General features: G+C 39.4%; 1 protein-coding gene across 6 annotated transcripts in view; it reads right to left on the bottom strand.

Annotated features, from left to right (window-relative positions):
- RALGAPB (Ral GTPase activating protein non-catalytic beta subunit) overlaps positions 1-25,887 on the bottom strand; it is a 392,859-nt gene that overhangs the window by 267,880 nt on the left and 99,092 nt on the right. For 3 of the 6 annotated variants that reach the window (XM_029614592.1, XM_029614596.1, XM_029614594.1), the window contains one exon: positions 2,009-2,044. The exons of the other annotated variants lie outside the window; for them this stretch is intronic. In XM_029614592.1, coding sequence (XP_029470452.1) covers positions 2,009-2,044 — 36 coding nt within the window. The remainder of the gene's footprint in view (positions 1-2,008; positions 2,045-25,887) is intronic. 6 annotated transcript variants of the gene reach the window in all.

The raw sequence follows: 25,887 nt of genomic DNA, 5'->3' as shown, positions 1-25,887 counted from the left end.
TGCTTTTCAACTTGGCTGACAACATGTGGGTGAGTAGAACAATATATCAGCATTAGAGAGCTGCTTACAGCACTTTACCAAAACTAACTTGTACATTAGATCAACAGAAGAAATGGAGGCAACATGGTTTTTAGATGACTGAATTCATCCTGTAGAGTACATATTTTAACCCCGCACAGCCTAGGACCTTTCTTTCAAACATACTGAGATAGTTATACCTCCTCTGATGAAATTGCTGGCCAGTTTTGTGTTTCAGTACCCTTGAGCTCTGGAGTGTTGAATGTACTTCTAGAAGGATTTGCACAGGCCAGACATGTACTAAGATGATTTTTTTTTTTTTTTTTTTTTTTACTGTTTCTTAGCCATACTACATTTTGGGAATAAGAGACATTTGTGCTTTTTTGTATTGACTCTAAAAAAAATCATAGCCATAATAATGTTTAGCCAGGAAAATGAATATTTTCTAAATTGTGTAACTACAAATACACTACTAAATATAGAGTCACTAAGGGGGGCATGTTCCAAAGGTATCGCATGAGAAAAGGGGCGAAAAGGGGAGGGGTCGAGGCGCGCCCAATAGTACCACCTTTCACTGTGGCGCTATTGGGTGCGAAAGCCGGCAGCGATCGCACCGCGGAGGTGCAATCGCTGCTGGCTTTGGCAGGCCCGCCCCCAGCTACTGCTGGATTTTCTAAGGTCTGCGACCTTAGAAAATCCAGGCCTAAGTTTTTAAGGGTAGCAACTGCTTCTGCATGCAAGAGATGAAGGTGACGAATGGGCTTGCCTCAGGCCTCGCTTTGCGACTGCTCTGAAACTCTCCTAAACCACAGTATGCACATTTCCAACCAAGCGTAACATAACATCCCTTTGCCAACAGATTTTCATCAATCTGGAATACAATCGCTGTTTCTTTAAAGCTTCTCCCTAAGACTAGGACAACAAAAGAGGCCAGAGCTAAACCTTGTCACCTAGTGCAAACTGTCTTCATAGAAAGGGTCAAATTGGCAAATTCAATTAGCTAATTCAACATTTTCCATTATTGGGTAATATGTGCTGAGGGCAAAGGCCTGAACTAGCCCCTAAACCTACAAAGGAGGTTGAGAGTTTAGAAGATAGAGTCTAAAGGAAGAGCAGATTGCTTACCCCCATAGGAGTTATATACAGCTTTGGGAAAAGGAAACTTAATTATGCTATATGTAAATAAATACATAAATAAGTGTTCTATCTTAAAAAGAAATCTTGATGGTGACAACTTTTGTTACAAGTTTTGAAAACCTACCAAAAACTCATAGAACTATGTGTTTTCTGAAACTCTTATGCTATTCTGATTTCCTTCAGTAAACACAATAAATGTGTTCACCCATATAAATTATTTTTGGATTTTATTGAACAACCCTATTGATCAAGTTGACTAGAAAACTATGCAATCTACAAAGGTACTACTTATGCTTATGGAAAAAAATTTCTTAGAGAATCAACTTGTTTCGTAACTAATATTTTTAAGGCATTTTATGGCGCATGCATACAGAACACATAAGCATAAATCTTTATGTATATGTATCTTCCCATGAGCCACTTTGTTTAGCCAGAAGACGCTGATAATGTGCCATGGCTGGAAAATACACTCCATGCAGAATGCACACAAATCAAACACTAGATCTGCATTAAAAAAAAACTTTAAATTAAAACAACAAAACAAAAAAAAAAGACATGGGTTAGTACAGTCCTGGAATTCATGGCATGGTCACAGACTGGAGTACAAAACTGATGGGACTGATTCAGGCAGATTAAATTTGCTTATCGCCAACAATCTTCCCCATTCAAAAACACAGAATAAAAAAAAACAAAACAAATACACAGGTTCTTCCCCCATGTAAAGGTGCAAAAGCTACAAGAGACAATGATGATAATGTTATAAAATGTTAAAACAAAAAAGGGGGGGGGGAGGATTATGAAAAATTAAAATAACATGACTGCAATTAAGGAGAAGCTACTGGTTCCTACTTACAAGATTTATAAGAAAGAAGAATTTGGATAAAAGATGCTGCAAGATAATAGAAATAAAATGGAAAGAAATCAAAGGACAGCAGTGGTTATAAAATACTTTAGATTGTGAAATTTTAATCTATGTTAAAAGTTGATTTGCTTTTATGTTTTTAAAAGAATTAATACATTAAAAGATTTCTGACAAAGCAAACTATCTGTACATGCAGGGCCCAATTCTAACCTTTGCCCACAGGTACTTCTCTCCCACTCTGAAAGGAGACGTGAACTAGAAAAATCTAAATAGGCCAAGCATGGCAGCGCTAGCTTCTCCTGGTGCAGAGCTTCCCTTTATGTGGGAGATCGAGGCCTGTAGCAAAGATCTGAATTGGGCCTATAGGAAACTGGCAATCAGGTTCAAAGTTGTGAATTTGAAAAGGAAATTACCATGCAAAACAATGAACAAAGAAATACAGAGCTACTGATTCTAGATTTAAAGCTGTACAGATCAGTACATTAGAAGCTTAATGAAATGTATTAACCCTTCCCAGCTCTTTTAGCTAAACTAAAAAACAACAGCGTGCACACTGTACCAGAATTAAACTTGATTTCCACATTAGTAACATTACATTTTTGTCCCAGGGGTTGCCACCATCAGTTAAAAAGTATTGATGCCTCATTTTCCCACAATGTTTGGGTGAGCACACCTTGCACACAAGGGCTAGGCCTAACCTTGGCTGGCCACAGGGCATCATTAGACACCTACAGTGTAGGATGGGAGTGGCACAAGCAACAGTGGCCGTGTCAGAGACTGTGTGTACTATTTTATAGTCTACACCAGGATTCTCACAAAAGATTTAAGTAAAAGGTATGAACAGTCTATCTCCTAATGGCTGGTACCATACCACTTGAGACCTGAAGATATATCCACTCATGTCTATTTAAAGAAAAAAAAATAACAAAAAGTTATATCTTAACTTTAGTAACCTAAAATTAAAGCTTCTTTCTCCCTTAAAAAGATCTCCTTTGCCCATAAAAAAAAAAAATGGGGACAAAAAGTACCCATAAAGAAAAATGTTTTTGTTGAAGTCCTACACTGGTTCTTGGCTAATGCCAGGAGTATGGCATGGGGGCAAAAATGGAGCTAAAGCATTTAGAAACAATTTATTTACAGGGGAAAAAAGAAACAAACAAATAAGACCAAAATAAAGAGTCATGGGTTAGTGCAAAGGACTGAAATTCAAGACATGGCCATAGATTGGATGGGAAGGAATCGTGCAATTCATTTTCTTGTTGCCAACAACACTTCCTTTTCATAAATGTAGACTCTAGTACTTTAGGAATTTCTGGCTTGCATTTAACACCCCTTTCTTAGCAAAAGCAACTGAACGGGTGGCACGGTTACAAATGCAGAATTTATTGCTGGACATAAATGGTTTCTATTACAATCTGGTTCATAAATGTTCACAGTACAAAAATCGTTCTGGTGGCTTTTTTTTTTTTTTGGAGGACTTGTACCATGTGTCTGATGAGGGCAGTATATGCCTTGTAATTTTATTAGATCTTTCCTCTGCCCTCCATACTATTGAGCATAACATCCTGATCTGGGTGTTATGGCACTAAACTGGCTCCACTCTTTTATTGGAAGGAAGATACCTACAAGTGGTTTTAGCTTCCTGTTTAGACCTCTCCCCCCTCCCAGTCCCTGCCTTGTGACTTATGCAGCTCCACAGGGCTTAATTCTCTCTCTCCCTACCTTCTCAGAAATATTTATGAGACCTTTGAGCGATGTAATTAGGACATTTGTTTTTCAATTTTATCTTTATGCTGATATCTAGTTCAACTTTGTGTTCTACTAGGCTCAGGTCCTGATGAAAATGGGACTGTAAATTTACTGAATCTGTGTGTAGATGAAATATCGACCTGGATATTACAAACTGAAATTAAATCCTAGTAAATCTGAGGCTTCCAATAAATTGTTGCACTAAGTTAAAGGTTTGTTGCCTAATATTTAAAGCATTGAGGGGTATTGGTCCTGGTTACCTTTAGATTAAGTTTTGTGTGTTCGAATCATTCACTATGATGTCAGGGAGACAGCTTGCTGTTGGTCCCCTCTATACGAGAAGTTTGTTTAATGTCAATTCATCAAAGGGCTTTTTCTATACTGGTTCCAACTTCATGTAGATGGACAACTTAAAAAAAACCAAAACGAACTGGATATGTTAGGTTTTAAGTTATCTGGTGGCATATAGACATATAGCTGGTTAAGTGGCTTTTCTGTAAATCCCCCCCCCCCCCAAAAAAAAACAAACAAACCCCCACAAAAGTGCACTGTGGGTCTGTCAGCCCAAATTCCTGGTCCCCATCCAATATATGCAAAAACTGCCCTGTCAGGCCAGGCCCTCAGCCCCCAAACCCCTCTGCCAGCTTTTAAATTATAACACTGACTGGGGGTTGCGGTGCAGGCTGTTCCCTCTGTCCCCTGGTCCAGCATACTTTGGAAAGAATGAGCCCTCCTCTGCTTCCCTCCTCCCCATCCTATCCCTTAACATCACTTTCTTCAGCCAGCGTTAAAGGCACTACTACCTCGATCCTGGTCAGTGTTTCCTGTGCTGCTATGTGAGCAATGCTGAAAGCAGGATGAGTGTCCCCATATTTAAAAAGTTGCCATTTAGACAAATGACTTGTGAGTTATCTGGCTAAATGCTTTTGAATTTTGATCCCACAGTAATTTTCACAAGTATTTTAATGACATTGTTTCTGTGAAAGAACATGGATACTCTGTATTTGAATGTTTTATTGTATTGTTGGTTTAATTGTAATGTGCGCAGATATGTGCTGTCCTTTTTAAAGTATTGCTGCTGTCTTAGAATTTATCAAAATAAGCATGCAATATTTTTTTAACAAGTAAATAAATAATTAATTTGAATGGGTTCCCGGTGTGGGAGGGTCCAGTTATTAATTGATGGAGCAGTCCTTGCCTGAAAAACTGAGATCTGTTACCTTGCTTTTATGCTGGATTCTCCTTAATGAGTTATCCCACATTTCAATGGTCTCCAGAGAGTCTTTTTCTAAACTCCAGTTGGTTTGCCTGCTGTGGATGTATCTCAGCAGATCAGGTTTGGCCACTGTCCTTCATACCTTAATTACTTCTAGACTGGATAATTGTAATGTGCTTTATATGGTTTACCACTAAAGATTGTTCAGCAACCCCAGCTGGTTCAGAATGCTTTTACCTATATCATAACAGAGGGCTAGGCAATTCCAGCCCTGAAATGCTGCAAGCTGGTTGGGTTTTCAAGATATCCACACCAAATATTCATGAGTTGCATCTAGAGGTGGCCTTATCATTATATTTTGTCAACTCGAAGGGGTGAGAGGGTGGCTAGTGTGGGGAAGAAGGCCTTTTGGGTCTACAGGCCTGCAACTTTTTTTTTTTTTTTTTTTTTTTTTTTTAACTATTTGGGGGTGCTTGGGAGGGATCAACTGCAAAGGGCTGACATTTATTTCATTGAGGGTGGGGGAATGGGCTGGTAGGCACAAATTTATTTATTTATTTTTTTATTTCCATCACTACTTGACTGAATATAGTCAGTTAAGGTTAAACTTATCCGAGAGCATGTTCTTGGACCCAACTTCAACTCTGTACTTGGTCACATCTTGAGTTACTTGAATATAATCAAACACTAGAGCTCTAACTGGATATTATTTTTCTGTCAAATACACTATTTAGTAGGGATGTGAATCGTTTTTGAACGATTAAAATTATCGTCAGATAATTTTAAAATCGTCCCAAATCGTTAGAGTGCACGATACAATACAAATGCCCCCGATTTATCATCAGGGGCATTTGTATTGTACCGTTAAATAGGGCACGGGAATTACCGGGGAGGGCGGGAAAACCGGCACACCAAAACACCACCTAAACCCACCCCGATCCTTTAAAACCAATTCCTTACCCTCCCCCACCCTCCCGAACTCCCCCCAAAATGTTAAATTACCTGGTGGTCCAATGGGGGGGGGGGGGGCCGGCGCGATCTCCGGCTCTCGGGCCATCGGCGACATTTTGGCTGCCACTAATTAAAATGGCGCCGATGGCCCGATAAAAAAAAACAACCCACCCGACCCTTTAAATCGACCCCCCGTTAGCCTCCCCCACCCTCCCGACCCTTTTTTTTTAGGGAGGCCCGCGCCGCGCAAAAAAAGAAACCCACCCACTATAATAGGGGCTGATGAGTAAAGATGGCCGGCCATCCAGTGCTCCTACCATGTGACAGGGGCCGGCCAATGGCACGGATATCCTGTCACATGGTAAGGGCAAAGGGGCATCGGCACCATTTTTTTTTAGAACAGGAACGGGAACGGGAAATCTCTCCCCGAGGCCCCCCTGGACCACCAGGTAATTTTAAAAGGTTTTGGGGGGGGTCGGGAGGGTGCGGTCGATTTAAAGGGTCGGGTGGGTTTTGTTTTTTTAGCGGTGCGGGCCTCCCTAAAAAAAAAATTAGCGATGTGAATTGGAAAAGATTCCAATTCACATATCTTAACGATCAGATTCCCCCCCCCCTCCCCCAGCCGAATCTGATCGTTAAGACGATCTGGCACACGATTCACATCTCTACTATTTAGACTCCTGTCCAATTAGAACACTTTACATTCAGACATACTTTTGTGCAATGGTAAAGGTTTGAATATACATACAGTATTAGATGATTCATTTCTAGTCCTACTTTCCCTTCAATGCCTATCCTAACAGGTATATCATTATACTATTTTCTCATTCACTGGTTCTGTATTACAAAGTAAACACTTTCTACTCCTAAGCCTAAAAAGTGGAATTTGGATTCCAAAGATAGCAGTAACTATTGGCAATAGTTAACCTACCATTTTCTCAGGAAAATTATGAAGAGAGTTTTGGGTTGGCTTACTTACTTTTTTAGTGGAGAATAAATATTTTATTTATTTATACTGTAGATATTTGATATTCTGCTTTTTACCAAGAACAGCCTCAAGGTGGATTACAACAAATTTAAAAAAAAGAAAACAGACAGTATCATTTGAATTGCCCATACAGTTAAGAGTCAAATTCATAGTTGGCAACTTCACAGCTAGTACTGCATTAAGAATCCAATGGTGTATGATTTGTGGTCCTTATTCAAATTAGGTGGTTAGGTCAGAGGACAGGAAGGTCTGGGTGAAAAGCCATCCTTTAGCTTTATTTCTGAAAGTGATGTAGCAGGGCTCAAGGGGTAGAGTTAATGGTATCTTGCTCCAAATTTTTGCTCAGACTAGTGCAGGACAGTCTGGCAGAGGCCAAATGAGGGAAGGAAAGAAGAGTCATTTGGAAGGATTGGAGTTCTCGTGGGCATGTAAGAGAAGTTGAAACAGGTACTCTGGGGCCCGTTTATTCATGTACCTGAAGATGAAGCAGAGAGTCTTGAATTTAATCCTTTCTACTAGAAGCTAGTGTAGTTGACGGAGTATTGGTTTTATGTGGTCTGTTGCTTTGGTTCCTACCAGGATTTCAGCAGCTGTACTCTATAGTAGCTGGGGGCACTTCATACTGTATGGTGGGCTGCCACTGAACAGAGATTAGCAGAAATTAATTCTGCTGGTAATTAAAGTATGGATCACCATGGCATGACTGTTTATCAAGGTAGTTGCGCAAATGCATGAATGAGGTTCTTACCACATTAGTGATGTGAGTTTCCATGCTGAGCTTCTCACTGACCTGAACTACTGGGCTTCGAAATGATTTCTTGGGAAGGAGGTACCTGACAAAGAAGGAAGTGATTGTAGGGGGCAACCTTGATGGCTGATCCAGAAGAGTTCTGATTTGGAAGTGTTCAATTTGAATTTATGATCGCTAAGCCACTGGGCTACTGCTGTAAGACAATTATTAAGATTAGTAATGGAGGAAGGTTGGTTGAATCCAGTTTAGCTACAGAATTGATTGTTATGCGCAAAAAGGTGGCATTTGATGTTGAAGGTCTGAATGAGGTTAAAGGTTAGGCGAACGTAAATACTAAAAAGGACTGGAGAGAGAACTGAGCCCTGGGGTACTTTACATGTGAGATCTCTGTTTTTGGAGGGTTTTGTGGCCCAAGTAACCTAACCAAAATACCGGAACCACACTGTTTTATCAAATGATCTATGATTTGCAAGAGACAGAGGTGAGCACAGTTCAGTTTTACTGAACCATATCTCAACTTTTGACTCACTTGATACATGACACTTTGTTTGAAAGTTTAGTATCAATGGGCCAGATTTGAAAAGCCCCGGGACGCGTGTAAGTCCCGGGGCTTGCAAAAAGGGGCGGTCCGGGGGTGGGGCCAGAGGCCTCCAACACGGCGGCCATTGCCGCGGTGTCAGAGGATCGTGTGCCGGCAGGCTGCCCGTGTGTTCAACTTGTGCCTGCCTGGAGGCAGGCGCAAAAGATAAGACAAGGGGTGCGGGTGGGAAGGTCAGGCTAGGGGGAAGGGAATGCGGGAAGGCAGCATGGCTCAGCATGCGCAAGGTGCATAATTAAGCACCCCCTTGCGTGCACTGACCCTTGATTTTATAGCTTGCGCGTGCCTGCGCGCACAAGTTATAAAATTGGGTGTACAAGTGTGTGCGCCGGGTAGCTTGCGCACCCTTTTAAAATCTACCCCATTGGGAATAGGGGAGGAGGGGGGGGTCAGGTCTAGGACTAGTTCTTGTCTTATCTGTGTGATAAGACTAAAGTTTGTCGTGATGAGTAAGTTTTAAACCCTCCCTTTGCCTATGGTCTTTGAGGTGCCCCAGGTTCCTACGCTGAGTAGAACCCTAGCACTTCCAACACCTGGATGATTAGACTCAATGATTCTTTTGCATCTTCCCGAGATATGTTCTTGATCAGCGAAACATCTATTTAGGGAAACAAATGTGCCCCTAGCAAGAACATAAAAACATAATAATTTGCCATACTGATGGTCCATCAAGCCCAGTATCCTGTTTCCAACAGTGGTCATTTCAGGTCACAAGTACCTGGCAAGATCCAATGCTGTTATCACACAGTGATAAGAAGTGACTATTTCTTAACTGAACGTGCATAGCTAGACATCTGATAAATAAGCATGGGGTGGTGGTATTTCCCATATCTCAACATAAGAAAATGCCACACTGGGTCAGACCAAGGGTTCATCAAGCCCAGCATCCTGTCTCCAACAGTGGCCAATCCAGGCCACAAGAACCTGGCAAGCACCCAAAAACCAAGTCTATCCCACGCTACCATTGTTAATGGCAGTGGCTATTCTCTAAGTGAACTTAATAGCAGGTAATGAACTTCTCCTCCAAGAACTTATCCAATCCTTTTTTAACACAGCTATACTAACTGCACTAACCACATCCTCTGGCAACAAATTCCAGAGTTTAATTGTGCGTTGAGTAAAAAAGAACTTTCTCCGATTAGTTTTAAATGTGCCACATGCTAACTTCATGGAGTGCCCCCTAGTCTATTATCCGAAAGAGTAAATAACCGATTCACATCTACCCGTTCTAGACCTCTCATAATTTTAAACATCTCTATCATATCCCCCCTCAGCTGTCTCTTCTCCAAGCTGAAAAGTCCTAACCTCTTTAGTCTTTCCTCATAGGGGACCTGTTCCATTCCCCTTATCATTTTGGTAGCCCTTCTCTGTACCTTCTCCATCGCAATTATATCTTTTTTGAGATGCGGCGTCCAGAACTGTACACAGTATTCAAGGTGCGGTCTCACCATGGAGCGATACAGAGGCATTATGACATTTTCCGTTTTATTCACCATTTCCTTTCTAATAATTCCTAACATTCTGTTAGCTTTTTTGACTGCCGCAGCACACTGAACCGACGATTTCAATGTGTTATCCACTATGACGCCTAGATCTCTTTCTTGGGTTGTAGCACCTAATATGGAACCCAACATTGTGTAATTATAGCATGGGTTATTTTTCCCTATATGCATCACCTTGCACTTATCCACATTAAATTTCATCTGCCATTTGGAGGCCCAATTTTCCAGTCTCACAAGGTCTTCCTGCAATTTATCACAATCTGCTTGTGATTTAACTACTCTGAACAATTTTGTGTCATCTGCAAATTTGATTATCTCACTTGTTGTATTTCTTTCCAGGTCATTTATAAATATATTGAAAAGTAAGGGTCCCAATACAGATCCCTGAGGCACTCCACTATCCACTCCCTTCCACTGAGAAAATTGTCCATTTAATCCTACTCTCTGTTTCCTGTCTTTTAGCCAGTTTGCAATCCACGAAAGGACATCGCCACCTATCCCATAACTTTTTACTTTTCCTAGAAGCCTCTCATGAGGAACTTTGTCAAACGCCTTCTGAAAATCCAAGTATACTACATCTACCGATTCACCTTTATCCACATGTTTATTAACTCCTTCAAAAAAGTGAAGCAGATTTGTGAGGCAAGACTTGCCCTGGATAAAGCCATGCTGACTGTTTCATTAAACTATGTATTTCTATATGTTCTGTGATTTTGATGTTTAGAACACTTTCCACTATTTTTCCTGGCACTGAAGTCAGGCTAACCGGTCTGTAGTTTCCCGGATCGCCCCTGGAGCCCTTTTTAAATATTGGGGTTACATTTGCTATCCTCCAGTCTTCAGGTACAATGGATGATTTTAATGATAGGTTACAAATTTTTACTAATAGGTCTGAAATTTCATTTTTTTAGTTCCTTCAGAACTTTGGGGTGTATACCATCCGGTCCAGGTGATTTACTACTCTTCAGTTTGTCAATCAGGCCTACCACATCTTCTAGGATTTGATTTAGTCCATCTGAATCATTACCCATGAAAACCTTCTCCATTACGGGTACCTCCCCAACATCCTCTTCAGTAAATACCGAAGCAAAGAAATCATTTAATCTTTCCGCGATGGCCTTATCTTCTCTAAGTGCCCCTTTAACCCCTCGATCTGACTCCCTCACAGGCTTTCTGCTTCGGATATATTTAAAAAAGTTTTTACTGTAAGTTTTTGCCTCTATAGCCAACTTCTTTTCAAATTCTCTCTTAGCCTGTCTTATCAATGTCTTACATTTAACTTGCCAAAGTTTATGCTTTATCCTATTTTCTTCTGTGGTTCCTTCTTCCAATTTTTGAATGAAGATCTTTTGGCTAAAATAGCTTCTTTCACCTCCCCTTTTAACCATGCCGGTAATCGTTTTGCCTTCTTTCCACCTTTCTTAATGTGTGGAATACATCTAGACTGTGCTTCTAGAATGATATTATTTTTTAACAATGACCATTCCTCTTGGACATTTTTTTTTTTACTTTTGTAGCTGCTCCTTTCAGTTTTTTTCTAACAATTTCTCATTTTATCAAAGTTTCCCATTTGAAAGTTTAGCATGATAGCCTTGGATTTGCACACTATTCCTCTTCCAGTCATTAAATCAAATTTGATCATATTATGATTACTACTGCCAAGCGGCCCCACCACCATTACCTCTCTCACCAAATCCTGTGCTCCACTGAAAATTAGATCTAAAATTGCTCCCTCTCTCGTCGGTTCCTGAACCAATTGCTCCATAAAGTTATCATTTATTCCATCCAGGAACGTTATCTCTCTAGCGTGTCCCGATGATACATTTACCCAGTCAATACTGGGGTAATTGAAGTCTGTAACAAATAAGGGAAACCGAATAGTGATTTAAATTGTAGCCTATAGTGACGGTGTCAGCAAGCCTGACGTTGTGATTCAAACCCAAATCCAACCGGACTTTTAATCATTCACCGTCACTTGAAATTCTTTTAATTATTTATTTGAAAATTTTTTTGGTTATTTTTTCTTTTTCTTTAAAACATGAGCTTTCACTCTATTAATGGTGTTATTCACTCCATTGACAATATTTCACATATTTTTTCTTTTTCTTTAAAACATGAGCTTTCACTCTATTAATGGTGTTATTCACTCCATTGACAATATTTCACATATTTTTTCTTTTTCTTTAAAACATGAGATTTCACTCTATTAATGGTGTTATTCACTCCATTGACAATATTTCACACTCCGTTATCATAATGTGAATAGGAGGTGACTAGCACTCTCTCAGACTAATATATGGAAAAGCGCCCTATTTGTATGGTGGCTTCCTGAGGGATTGACGTATAGAGGGCCTCGACATCCAAAGTGGCTAATTTCACATCTGAAGTGTCCATAGTAAGGTGTTCTAAAAATTGTACCATGTCAGATGAATCTCTAATGAAAGTGGACATTTGAGGTATAAAGGGTGCCAAAAATTTGTCAATAAATCTTGACAACGGTTCTAATAAAGATCCACATCCCGATACTATCGGACGACCCGGTGGGTGTTCTAAGTTCTTATGAATCTTTGGTACAGTATAAAATACTGGTACTTGTGGATGTGTATTTATCAGAAATTTAGCTTCTTTTGCTGTCAGGAACCCTGACTTTGAACCACTTTCCACCAATTTTGTAATGGTGTCTTGTAATTTTTTGGTGGGGTCTTGTTCCAAAGCCTTATAAAAACGGGTATCATTCAATTGCCGAAGTATCTCATTTTCATAGACATCTCGATCTTGGAGGACAATTTTTCCACCTTTGTCGGCTGATTTTATTATGACATTGTTATTGGCACGTAATTCCTCAATTGCATTTTTTTCATTGCGTGTTAAATTAAAAAAGGAACCAGATTTTGTATCAGAACCAGTGTTGAGTGCTTTAATTTCTTTTGACATCAGTTGGTAGAAAATCTTTATACCCGGATCTTCCGGTCCCGGTGGAATCCAAGTCGAAGGATTGGCAATGATTGAAAAAATCTGGTATTGAAGGTGTAGAATCAAAAAACAAACGTAATTTTAAATTGCGAACAAATCGATATATTGCTACTTGTAAGGAAAAAGTATCAGTGTGGGGGGTGGGTACAAAAGACAAACCCCGTTCCAATATTGATTGCTGAACTGAGGAAAGAACTGTCCATGAAAGATTTAATACTATTGATTCTTGTTGTGCTGTGATCGTGTGATTCGCATTGATGTTGTAGGTTGGTCTTGATTGGTGGTCAGAGGATATTGTTGATATCGTTTGTTGAACGGACGGCGAGTGTTTCGCCCTCTCTGGCCTAAAAAACGGGCCTGTCTTGACGATGAGATGTTCTCATTTCGACGGGGATGACTAGATTGATCATCATCTCTGGATAATTCTTCCCCACTTGAATCGAAGGTGACATGCCTACCAGGATTCTGACCATCATTGCTGACCATCCAAGGGTAAACGTACCCTTTATTATAATCGCGCTCATCTCTGTTCAATTTTTCCAATTTAAATTGCATTAAATCGGATCGAAATTTATCAATCATTTCCTCAGTTGTTTTTAATTGTGTTGAAAAATGATCTGGTTCTGATATTGAAGCAAGTGTGGTTTTAGCCAATTCAATTTCTTCCTGGATAATGATTTTAGTGACTTGAGCTTTTTTTTATGATTAAAATCATTAAGTCCAAGCTGCACTTATTCAAAACTGCATTCCAGTCTGATATGAATTCTGGATCCTCTTTGTACAAATGCGGTGCTTTAATAACTCGAAGGCCACGAGGGATGCGCTGTACTCTACAGTATTCTAATAAAGTCTCTTCATGTAAAGCAGTGCGAACTGACCGACGTAATAATCTGAGGCTACAGTTCCTTTAAAAACCTTGAGTTTTACAGATGCTGACTTACAAGCACTACTAGGAAAAACTTCAACGTTTACAAATTCTAGTAATTCATCACCTGATACCCAGTGGTTTTCTTTGCAAAAATTATTACATCGGTCAGTTCGCACTGCTTTACATGAAGAGACTTTATTAGAATACTGTAGAGTACAGCGCATCCCTCGTGGCCTTCGAGTTATTAAAGCATCGCATTTGTACAAAGAGGATCCAGAATTCATATCAGACTGGAATGCAGTTTTGAATAAGTGCAGCTTGGACTTAATGATTTTAATCATAAAAAAAAGCTCAAGTCACTAAAATCATTATCCAGGAAGAAATTGAATTGGCTAAAACCACACTTGCTTCAATATCAGAACCAGATCATTTTTCAACACAATTAAAAACAACTGAGGAAATGATTGATAAATTTCGATCCGATTTAATGCAATTTAAATTGGAAAAATTGAACAGAGATGAGCGCGATTATAATAAAGGGTACGTTTACCCTTGGATGGTCAGCAATGATGGTCAGAATCCTGGTAGGCATGTCACCTTCGATTCAAGTGGGGAAGAATTATCCAGAGATGATGATCAATCTAGTCATCCCCGTCGAAATGAGAACATCTCATCGTCAAGACAGGCCCGTTTTTTAGGCCAGAGAGGGCGAAACACTCGCCGTCCGTTCAACAAACGATATCAACAATATCCTCCGACCACCAATCAAGACCAACCTACAACATCAATGCGAATCACACGATCACAGCACAACAAGAATCAATAGTATTAAATCTTTCATCGACAGTTCTTTCCTCAGTTCAGCAATCAATATTGGAACGGGGTTTGTCTTTTGTACCCACCCCCCGCACTGATACTTTTTCCTTACAAGTAGCAATATATCGATTTGTTCGCAATTTAAAATTACGTTTGTTTTTTGATTCTACACCTTCAATACCAGATTTTTCAATCATTGCCAATCCTTCGACTTGGATTCCACCGGGACCGGAAGATCTGGGTATAAAGATTTTCTACCAACTGATGTCAAAAGAAATTAAAGCACTCAACACTGGTTCTGATACAAAATCTGGTTCCTTTTTTAATTTAACACGCAATGAAAAAAATGCAATTGAGGAATTACGTGCCAATAACAATGTCATAATAAAATCAGCCGACAAAGGTGGAAAAATTGTCCTCCAAGATCGAGATGTCTATGAAAATGAGATACTTCGGCAATTGAATGATACCCGTTTTTATAAGGCTTTGGAACAAGACCCCACCAAAAAATTACAAGACACCATTACAAAATTGGTGGAAAGTGGTTCAAAGTCAGGGTTCCTGACAGCAAAAGAAGCTAAATTTCTGATAAATACACATCCACAAGTACCAGTATTTTATACTGTACCAAAGATTCATAAGAACTTAGAACACCCGCCGGGTCGTCCGATAGTATCGGGATGTGGATCTTTATTAGAACCGTTGTCAAGATTTATTGACAAATTTTTGGCACCCTTTATACCTCAAATGTCCACTTTCATTAGAGATTCATCTGACATGGTACAATTTTTAGAACACCTTACTATGGACACTTCAGATGTGAAATTAGCCACTTTGGATGTCGAGGCCTCTATACGTCAATCCCTCAGGAAGCCACCATACAAATAGGGCATTTTTCCATATATTAGTCTGAGAGAGTGCTAGTCACCTCCTATTCACATTATGATAACGGAGTGTGAAATATTGTCAATGGAGTGAATAACACCATTAATAGAGTGAAAGCTCATGTTTTAAAGAAAAAGAAAAAATATGTGAAATATTGTCAATGGAGTGAATAACACCATTAATAGAGTGAAAGCTCATGTTTTAAAGAAAAAGAAAAAATAACCAAAACATTTTTCAAATAAATAATTAAAAGAATTTCAAGTGACGGTGAATGATTAAAAGTCCGGTTGGATTTGGGTTTGAATCACAACGTCAGGCTTGCTGACACCGTCACTATAGGCTACAATTTAAATCACTATTCGGTTTCCCTTATTTGTTACAGTTTTCCTATCGGGTTACTGTGCTGACTCTTTTTGATATAATTTGGTAATTGAAGTCTCCCATTATTACTGCACTACCAATTTGGTTAGCTTCCCTAATTTCTCTTACCATTTCACTGTCCGTCTCACCATCTTGACCAGGTGGACGGTAGTATACCCCTATCACTATAGTCTTCCCCGACACACAAGGGATTTCTACCCATAAAGATTCAATTTTGTATTTAGTCTCATGCAGGATGTTTATCCTGTTGGACTCTATGCCATCCCGGACATAAAGCGCCACACCTCCTCCCGGGTGCTCATCTCTGTCATTGCGATATAATTTGTACCCCGGTATAGCACTGTCCCATTGGTTATCCTCTTTCCACCATGTCTCTGAGATGCCAATTAAGTCTTTGTCATCATTCACTGCTATACATTCTAATTCTCCCATCTTACTTCTTAGACTTCTGGCATTAGCATACAAACATTTCAAAGTTTGGTTTTTGTTTGTATTTTCATTCTGCATTTTAATTGATAGGGATAAGTTAGAATTTTTTAGCTCAGGTGAGTTTTTAGTTACAGGCACTTGGACAGCATGGAGGTGGTCTAAAGAAGGGCAACCAAAATGGTATGGGTTCAGTATTGGAAGACTTATGAGAAGAGTCTGAAAGATCTAAATATGTATATCCTGGAAGAGAGAAGGTGCAGGGGAGATATAAAACAGACCGTCAGATACCTGAAAGCTTTTAATAATGCACAAACTTCGAACCTTTTCCATTGGAAAGAAACCAGTAGAACTAGGGGTATCACAAAAAACGATTCTGAACTAATGTCAGGAAATATTTCTTCACGGAGAGAGCGGTGAATGCTTGGAATGCCCTTTGGAGGAGATGGTGAAAATGAAAACAGTCAAAGAATTCAAAGGGGCATGGAAAATACTGTAGATCCCTAGAAGCTAGAGGACAGAATTGAAGAAAAGGGTGCATGGGAGTAGCTTGCTGTTGCAGCAGTTACTACCTTTAACAGAAGACATGGAAATTACTACCTTTAGCCAATAAGACTTGATGCTTTTGACACAACTGCTCTCCGCTTTGACGGCAGGGGGGACAGGAATTGGATTCAGATGACAACCAACATGGACCCTGATTTCTACAGTCTGGAATACTGATATGCAGACATGAGGAGAGAAAAGCACAGGACTGCTTCTACAGGCAAGTCCATAAGCAAAGCACATCAAGCAGCACTGTCTGAATTTTTGAGAAGGCTCATCACCCATTAAAAATGTTGCTAGCAGAAATTTTTTTATGGGTTATCATAAGTCTTGGGGGATAACCGCATGGAATGGCAGTTACTATCCTTAAGAGAAACATGGGAGTAACCTGAATAGATGGCAAAATCTACTACCATAAGAAGCTTGCTGGGCAGACTAGGTGGTCCATTTGGACCTATTCTGTCATCATTACTATGTTACAAATCTAAGATACTTCCATTGACTGGATGGATCCCTATGAAGGTCTAAGCATCCTAGAGGTCCAGAGTGCACAATCAATTCCCATTTTGATAAAAATGGAATTAAGATGACCAAGGAAATCATTTCTTATTAGAAATTTGTTCAAAGTTCATACTTTAGAATGGGATGGAATCTTCTGACTTTCTCGGGGCTCCAGAAGATACATGGAGTAAGATACATGCCATCTCTCCTGCACTAACCCAGGCTCAGTAGGCTCTGGTCTGTAAGAGGGAGGAGAGCTCCACTTCAGCATCCCTGATAAGAGGTGCACCAAGGGCCTCTCAGGGTGATTTGATGGGATTCCCAGTAGATATAGTTTATATGCATTCCATAATGTGAAGGACCCAACTGTATGAGGTTATACTGAACCAGTGGCTTAGAAAAAACCTCAGCCTTCCCATTCCAACAGAGAGGTCCTAAAAAATAGATATTAACTATATGATCTAGAGATCCCAGTCATATCCTTGGTAAGACTTCTATATGACTGGGGAGGCGCCTAGGATCTGATGCACTGAGGGACACCCCTGAAGTTTCTTCCCCCAGAATGTCATCTGCAGTACATACAGTGTGGTCAGGATAGTTCACAATGTTTTTGAGGCAGTGTGAATGAACTGATGGTGCTTGGTGCTAAGATCTCAAGAGCTGCTTGCACCATCATCAGCATAGCTACCAATGACAACAATGCATCAGTATGAGGCAGGTGGAAAACTATGGACTTGATGATCCTTCTGTTAAATTCTTCCTCAAAAATTGCTGATGCCCAGAAAGAATAGTATTCAGGAGAAAAGGCCACATCTTGGGTCACCTGAGATGTATCAGTAGCTATAGTACAGTCCTGTGAAAACTGATAAAGTTCTGTGATCTCTCTGAAGGGCAAGCAGCCCTCCCAATGAGGCTGCTTGGGAGGACATATGGCTACAGCAACGTGCTTCGATGTAGACTGATGGCAAAGTTTCTTAGCTTTCACCCAATGCATCACATCTGTATTCCCCAATGTTGGTACCAGTGGTGTTGAATCTTTAGCTATCATCGGAAAAGCCTAACCTGGACTTTACTGGGGTTAGGAGCAGCTAGAATATGAAGACTGAATGAGGCCAGAAGAATTTCAGCCAAGAAAGGGTTATTATAGCATGAAACACTGGAAAGATGAAAAAAAATCCCCAAAAGCATCCTTAAGGAACTATGGATGAAAAGAAATTGAAGGGGGACCCCACGATGCTGATGATGCAAGGATAACACATACATGCTCAGTGATATGGAAAGCTCTAGAAATCTTTCCAAGAAGATACTGTTCTTGGTTCTGTCAATGAAGTCACCCATGTGTGTGACTCCTACTTGACCTTGGAGAAATGTAAGTTACACATATGTGCCCCTTGGATGGCTGTGGGTGCACTCTCTTTCTGGGCGTTGGTGCTTCTGCCTGTTTGATACATGCATAATGTTACTACTACTACTATGTATCACTTCTATAGCTCATCTCAACGTCTCTGGGCAGCTGATGCCATAGAGCTAGTATCCAAACATGACCAATGCAACTTTAATGATCATTTATATTGCTTCCAGATAGGAAAATGTAATTTTCACTCAAATATTAACAGTGATCTGGATAAGAACATTAAGAGAGTTTATGCAGCACAGAACAGATTCTGTATTCAGAGATCCACGGGAAACTAGGGGCCTGGATCATAATGGTTAATGTATATCTCGTTTCTGTAAGAATCCTATTAGCCATCTGTTACTCTAATGAAGATAATTTTTTTCTCTGTAACCTAAAGGAGCACTTGAACTTAATTAAAAAAAAAAAATTCAACTAGTCTACTAGTCTGACACACAGCAGGCATACAGAACTGGAAATTAGGAGCTATATAGGCACTACTTCACTGGGAAACAGGCAATTCAGCAGCTAACATGTATCCTGTTTCTCTGATTTTGGTCTCTTCCTATGTAAAAAAAAGAAGAGTGATAAATAGCACATGTCATCTGTATGACTGGTGCAGTTATCTTTTGGTATTGATGCCACATGGGTATACTACATTTTATAGTCTATAGGACTAAAACATTTCATTTCTGATCTTGGATTCACTGCTTTCTCAAGGAGGAGACAGCACTAAATGACTTCTGAAGCATTCTCTTAATTGAAATACATACCGTTGCTTTTCTGGTTCTGTAAAAATACTTTGGGGCTTTTATTTACTTCTGTACAGGATTATATAGTGTCAGATAGTGGAAGTAATCTTCAAAATATGTTACTTTTTATGGGGTGTTCTTATAGGTGTGACGGAAAGCAATTCCCTCTAACAACTTGCTGAGCCTATCCATAACTATTATGTATCCTATTAAGATTGCCTCAGGGCAAGCAAAACCAGCAAGTAATATACTATAGGTCAGTGTTTCCCAAACCTTTCTCCCATGTGACCCCATTTTAGCAATGTAAAAGTCACACCAACCTAGATAATGAAAACAAATTACTCAAACAATATAAGCAGTATATTCACTGTGTTTCTTAAAAAGTTTCAGTAACATAAATATATAAACCTTCACAAATCCCCTACCTACCCAAACACACCCCACTCATCCATCGCCCCGGATACCTCCCCTACACGCAGCCCCATACTCCCCACATACACAACCCCACATCCCACATCCAACAATCTGCATGCACAGACATCCTCCCCTAACCCCATCCTCTATTCCTCCCAAACTCACTTCCACCATCTCTTCTACAAATTCATGGCCTAGATTTACTAAGTTGCGATAAGGCGATATCGTGAATTAAACAGCATGTAACACACGTTAAATGCTGTTTATCACACAATATCATGGCACTATCGTATGATACATTTGAAGATTTCCTCCCCTTACAGAAATAAGCTGCTTTGCATGCATATATTTGCCTAATGCATGCAAAGCAGCTTATGCATAGGCAATTCTATGGTAATAAAATAATGCGGTTGACTTAAGAAAAAGTCATCACCATTATTTTATTGTGTTTGAGGGAGAAGTAGTTCTTTTCCTGAGGAAGCATCAAGATGCTAATGCAGGTCTCGGATGGTTCCACATGAAAACTAAAGAGTCAAGGTGCCCGAAACACCCCCACCCACCCCTACCCAAAGTATTAAAAACATTCACTTGGAGGTCAATGGTGACCCCCGCCCAACCCCCTGCCACCTTCTAAGATGGCTCTGGCCCCCAAAAGAAAAAAAATAAGGGCGATCGCACAGTGATGATCCATTCCCATACCCACCCCCTTCCCGAATGTAAAAAAATTGCCCCTTAGCCAAACAATTCCCCACTTACAATTAGGAAAATCTCTTCTCCATCACAAATCCAAATATTGTAATATCCCTGGGGTCTAGTGGTCATGTCTCAGGGGAAAAATCAGGTTGACGCCATTTTAAAGTTTGACAGACCCAGAGCTAGGGGGGAATGCTCTCTGCCCCCAGTGACTATCAATGTCTTTATTTAGAGGTACAGAGACTTTAGGTGGGTGGGACACGAGTCATTTTTTGGGGGTTGTGGGATGGGCGGGATGAGGAAGGGATCTGCCTGATTGGATGAGGGATCGTATGGCTAAGGGGGGCATTTTTTTGTATTCAGGGGAGGGTGTCAGATAAGGGAGAGGACCATCACTGCAATTTCCCTTATTTTTTTTTCTTGTAGAGGCTAGAGCCGGATCAGAAGATGGTGGTGAGGGGGCAGAGCTCACCAATGACTCCCAGGTGATTTTTAAAAATACTTTGGGGTGGGGGGCCTAATTTTTTGTCTCAAGCCCTTTTAGCAATGGTGGTTCTGGGAGGGCCGCCATATGTGGCAAGTTCCTATACCATGCCGCAATTTTGTCATACATTTGTTACGGAGGGGATTTATTTCGCAGGGACATCCTCTTCCACAATAAACTGTTGTGGCTTAGTAAATCTCCTGAAAAACAAATAGGCAAAAGTCCAACCATCAAAGATGAGTGATCAATGCAAGGAGGGGGGACACAAAGGCTCAAAGATGTCCTTAAAGTTTAAATACCCACAAGTAGTTGTCAAGCAACTTACCCCCTCTTTGTTGGGTTTATAATTTATACAATTTATATATTACACTAGATGTGTGTTAACATGGAAAGAGAATGAAGAATTTTCCTTTTTTTTACCTATATATGCACTTACATATGCAACTGCTTGTGGGTAAGACCTTTGTTGGGTTTACAATTTATATATTGCCGAGACGTGTGTCAACATAGGAATGAAAAGAGAACAAAGACTTTTCCTTTTTTTACCTATATATGCACCTATGTATGCAACTGCTTGTGGGTAAGACCTTTGTTGGCTTTACAATTTATATATTGCACTTGTGTCAGAGTGAAAAGACAATGAAGAAATGTTCTCTTTTTTTTACCTAAATATATATGTACCATATCTGACTTGTGGATTTTAATTTTAAACAATTTTTTTGTGTGTATCCTGTTTATGCTCTGTTCCTCTGTGTTTCCAGATATGCATGTCCTTTTTTGAATATTTTATTTTTAATTTCTACAGTCTCTACAAAACATGGCCCCTGTCGGGGGATGATGAATCTACTGATATACCCTTTGGTTTGATGCTGACAACTGAACTATCTGCTTGCCTGTACACAATGCAATAAAGCTTAAGGTCATGAACCCTTGTGTCCCTCCTCCTTGCTTTATTAAATCTCCCTGCATGTTGGAAAGCATGCTTTCCCTACTTGTTTATGTCTTTTTCATTATACACTTTGCCTTGCTTTACTCTCTTCCCCTTTTTCCTTTAGCCAGTCTCTCCTCAGAATCCTACATGCCTTCAATCATACACAATGTTTTAAAGATCATTGGTATGGGTTTAAATTTGAAACATCAATCATGTACTCATAAACCCAACCTATAATTATCATAAATTTCACTACAATATTGACAGGTGTATTTTCTTTATATATACACAACTCATATACCCACAAGTGGGAAAAATATTTTTTTTTAAAGTGAAAGATGGTGGTTTTATACACTGTTGTGGCAGGAACCATCCAGGTTATCCCATCTTTTGATATAACCATAAACTCACCAACCTTCCTCCTCTTATCTTATCAAATTTGTGCCACATGCTGTGAAATTTGTCAACTAATGTTATGCTCTATAGCCTAAATTAACTTCTTGCGTATGCTAAGTGTATCAAGTGCACATGCCATGTAACATTGTATATTAGTTCATTTGCATATCTAATCCTAATTGAATGCAAATAGTTGTAACGCTGCTTGTAAACTCTCCTCTCTTATACTTGTGTACTCATCCAGTTTTCCCCTTCCCTGTTCATTGTAATTTCCTTTCCTTCTCAGTTATTTGTAAACCGACATGATGTGTCCTACGAATGCCGGTATAAAAAAAAAAGTTTTTTAAATAAAATAAATACTATGCCGTGCTCGGCTTTCTTATATTCAAATGACCGCCAAATAAACCATTACTTGACTGAAGGTTATGGCATCTTCCTCATCTCATTTATGAATAAATCACTGAACCCGACTTGTACAAGTGTCGAATGAAATCCTTCTTCAGGGGGTTACTGTATCGCTGCAACCCGTTGTTCCTGTTCTGTTGCCACGCCTTCTTTCTTAGTTTCAATGTGTGCTCAAAAGCCTCATCTTCGGCATCTTGAATGGCAGTCTAACGCCCAACAGCTTCACCTCTGAAATATAAAGTCAGCTGGGCCTACGTGGAGAACCAATCAGCAAACAGTCCTTCAAATTAAAGACATCCAAATCAAGTTCCTCATTCAACCCATTGGGTTGTTCCGATCTTAACTTATGGATCCAGAACTGCTCACAATAATTTAATTTGACAGACAAATCCCCCCTCTCCAATCAGTAAATGTTCTATCACTGTCCATTGTGATTACTCAAAAGCATGTTTAAACTCAATGCAATGTGCCACAATTGGTGCTGTCATGTTTGAAGTATTTAATCATGAACGATGTTCCATGATTCTCAATTTTACTACTCTACTGGTTCAACCAACATATACCTTTGGACACGGGCATATTATCACATATACAACAGTGTCAGATAAACAATCAGTATCATTTTTCCTCCGAACAATGTACCTTGTAACCGGGTCAGTCCTTCAATTATATAATCACATACAGTGCACCGACCGCACAGTCTATGGGTTCCCTCTCTGGTCGGAACCGAATCTCTCAACCTGGAATGGTCTAACTGGTCCCTGATGTTACGTCCCCTCCTGGTGGCTATTAATGGACTCTCCTGAAATATCTTGAGTAACGCCAGTATGTGCCAATGCTTTTTGATGGAAGCTATGGTCTTTCCTTTAGACGTACTATGAGGCAACACACCTATCCGGTCACATTCCTTTTGAGTTTTATATTGTAACAAAGAACTCTGGTCACTATATTTAGCTCGTTTATAGGCCTGTTTAATGGCCTTTTTTGGATATCCCCTAGAGAGGAATTTTTGACTGAGTATTACCGATTGTTTTTCAAATTCTGTGATAGTTGAACAAATAAGTCGTATACAGAAAAACTGGGAAACCGGCAAACCTTTTTTTAAAGAACTTAGGATGATGGCTTTCATATCGCAATAAATTATTTCCATCCATGTCCTTTGTATTAACTATGGTTGAAAGCACGTTGTTCAATTTTACTCGTACGTCCAAATATGATACATGATCACTACTACAGCAGTATGTAAACTTCAGATGCTTATCCAAAAACGATGTAATTCTTCCTCTGACCCCCTCCAAATCAGGAACACATCATCTATATACCTGTACCACTGGTCCACGTGTCATCCATTCAAACATGATTGACGTTTCAAATATGAACCCATACCAATGATCTTTAAAACACTGGGTTTGTTAATTATATGTTGATCATTTTCAAGTGAGTGGTCACCATGGACACTTGGAAGAACATTTTCAGCTATACTGAAGATCAGATAGCGAACATCAAAAGAGAGTCTTCTCTGTTTTCAGAAGATGATCCTATTACTGCAACATAACATTGGGATGATTTTATGAGGTTGAATAAAAAGTTAATAAGATCGGACTTACATGGCATAAATTGATAGAGTACATAAAGCAGCAAATTATACCGAGGGGATTGCGCATACAAAAGGATCCTAGGCTGTTTGCAGATGATCAAGAGTTTGTGGGAATATGGACAGCCATTTTAAATAAGTGTTCAATGGACTTAATGCTATTGAACATCAAGCGAGTTAAGAGATACACCGAAAAATTGAATGTTCAGATTGAGGAGGTACAGAATGCGGCTAAGTTAAGAACATGCCATACTGGGTCAGACCAAGGATCCATCAAGCTTAGCATCCTGTTTCCAACAGTGGCCAATCCAGGACATAAGAACCTGGCAAGTACCCAAAAACTAAGTCTATTCCATGTTACCGTTGCTAGTAATAGCAGTGGCTATTTTCTAAATCAATAGCAGTGGCTATTTTCTAAGTCAAGTTGTTAACCAATTTTGATACTAAGTTAACTGAGTTTAAAACTACATTAGATCAATTTCAAAATACTATTAAAGAAACAAAAGTAAAAAAAGTTCAAGAGGGATCAACATGATTATGCTGTGAATAAGGTTTATTTATGGATGGATAATAAAAAACATGGAGTGAACAAGAGAGTACATTTTGCTTTTTCATCGGGGGAAAGTTCAAGTGGATCGGATGAATATGAGGAGGGCAGAGATGTGACAAGGTGATTCCAATTTTTTAGAGGAGGACAATCAAAAATGATTACAAAAAACTTACACTAGGAAGGGAAGACAAAAATACCAAGAAGTACATTCAACAATAGATGCATGATGAGATCACAGGGTCCCAAAAATTATCACCAATAATTAATTTGTCCTCCATACAATTAACTGAATTTCAACAAGTATTACACAATGGATTATTGTTTGTGCCCACCATGTTTCATGATCCTTTTCAAAGTAGGATAGTCATCTATAGATTTATTAGGAAACTCAATTTGCAGTTGTTTTTTCAATATAATAACAATCAGGAGGTGGACATATCTATAGTTAAACACACATCGAAGTGGAATCCACCAGGTGCAATGGATACATACATTAAGACATTTCTAAATTTGATAATGAAGGATATTCAAGAACTGGAAGAAAAGAGATTTTTTGGACACCACAATCTGACATTTAACCAAAGGGAGGCGATATGGAACAGCTAATCTTAAAGCCTGTGGACAAAAGGGGAGCTATCGTGCTCCAAGATCGGGTCAAATATTAAAGAGCTTTTTAGATCATTTAGCCCAGGAGGGCTATTATAATGTTATACAATATGATCTGACACAGGAGTTGCAAGAACAGATTAAATGTGAAGTGGAACTGGTACCATTTTTGACGGCTGAAGAGAAAGCCTTTTTGATACAAAAACACCCCCAGATACCAGTGATATATTCCCTTCCAAAAATTCATAAGAGTCTCCAGGATCCACCAATTAGACCCATTCTTTCATTGAATTGTTTCAAAGTAAAAACTTTACTTCGTTTGTTTCAATGTTAAAACTTGTTTACTTCTTTTTGCTCAATGTAAAACTTCTATGTAAACCGCAAAATGTAGCGATTGTTACTGTTATATGTAAACCGGGGTGATATGTATATTATACAGGAACCTCCGGTATATAAATTATTTAAATAAATAAATAAATTGAATGGATTGGTATTAGAACC

This window comes from Rhinatrema bivittatum, chromosome 8, assembly GCF_901001135.1.
Source record: "Rhinatrema bivittatum chromosome 8, aRhiBiv1.1, whole genome shotgun sequence".
In the NCBI taxonomy this organism is placed as follows: domain Eukaryota; kingdom Metazoa; phylum Chordata; class Amphibia; order Gymnophiona; family Rhinatrematidae; genus Rhinatrema; species Rhinatrema bivittatum.
Note: the sequence above shows the minus strand (reverse complement) of the source record. Positions and strands in the feature narration are given on the sequence as shown.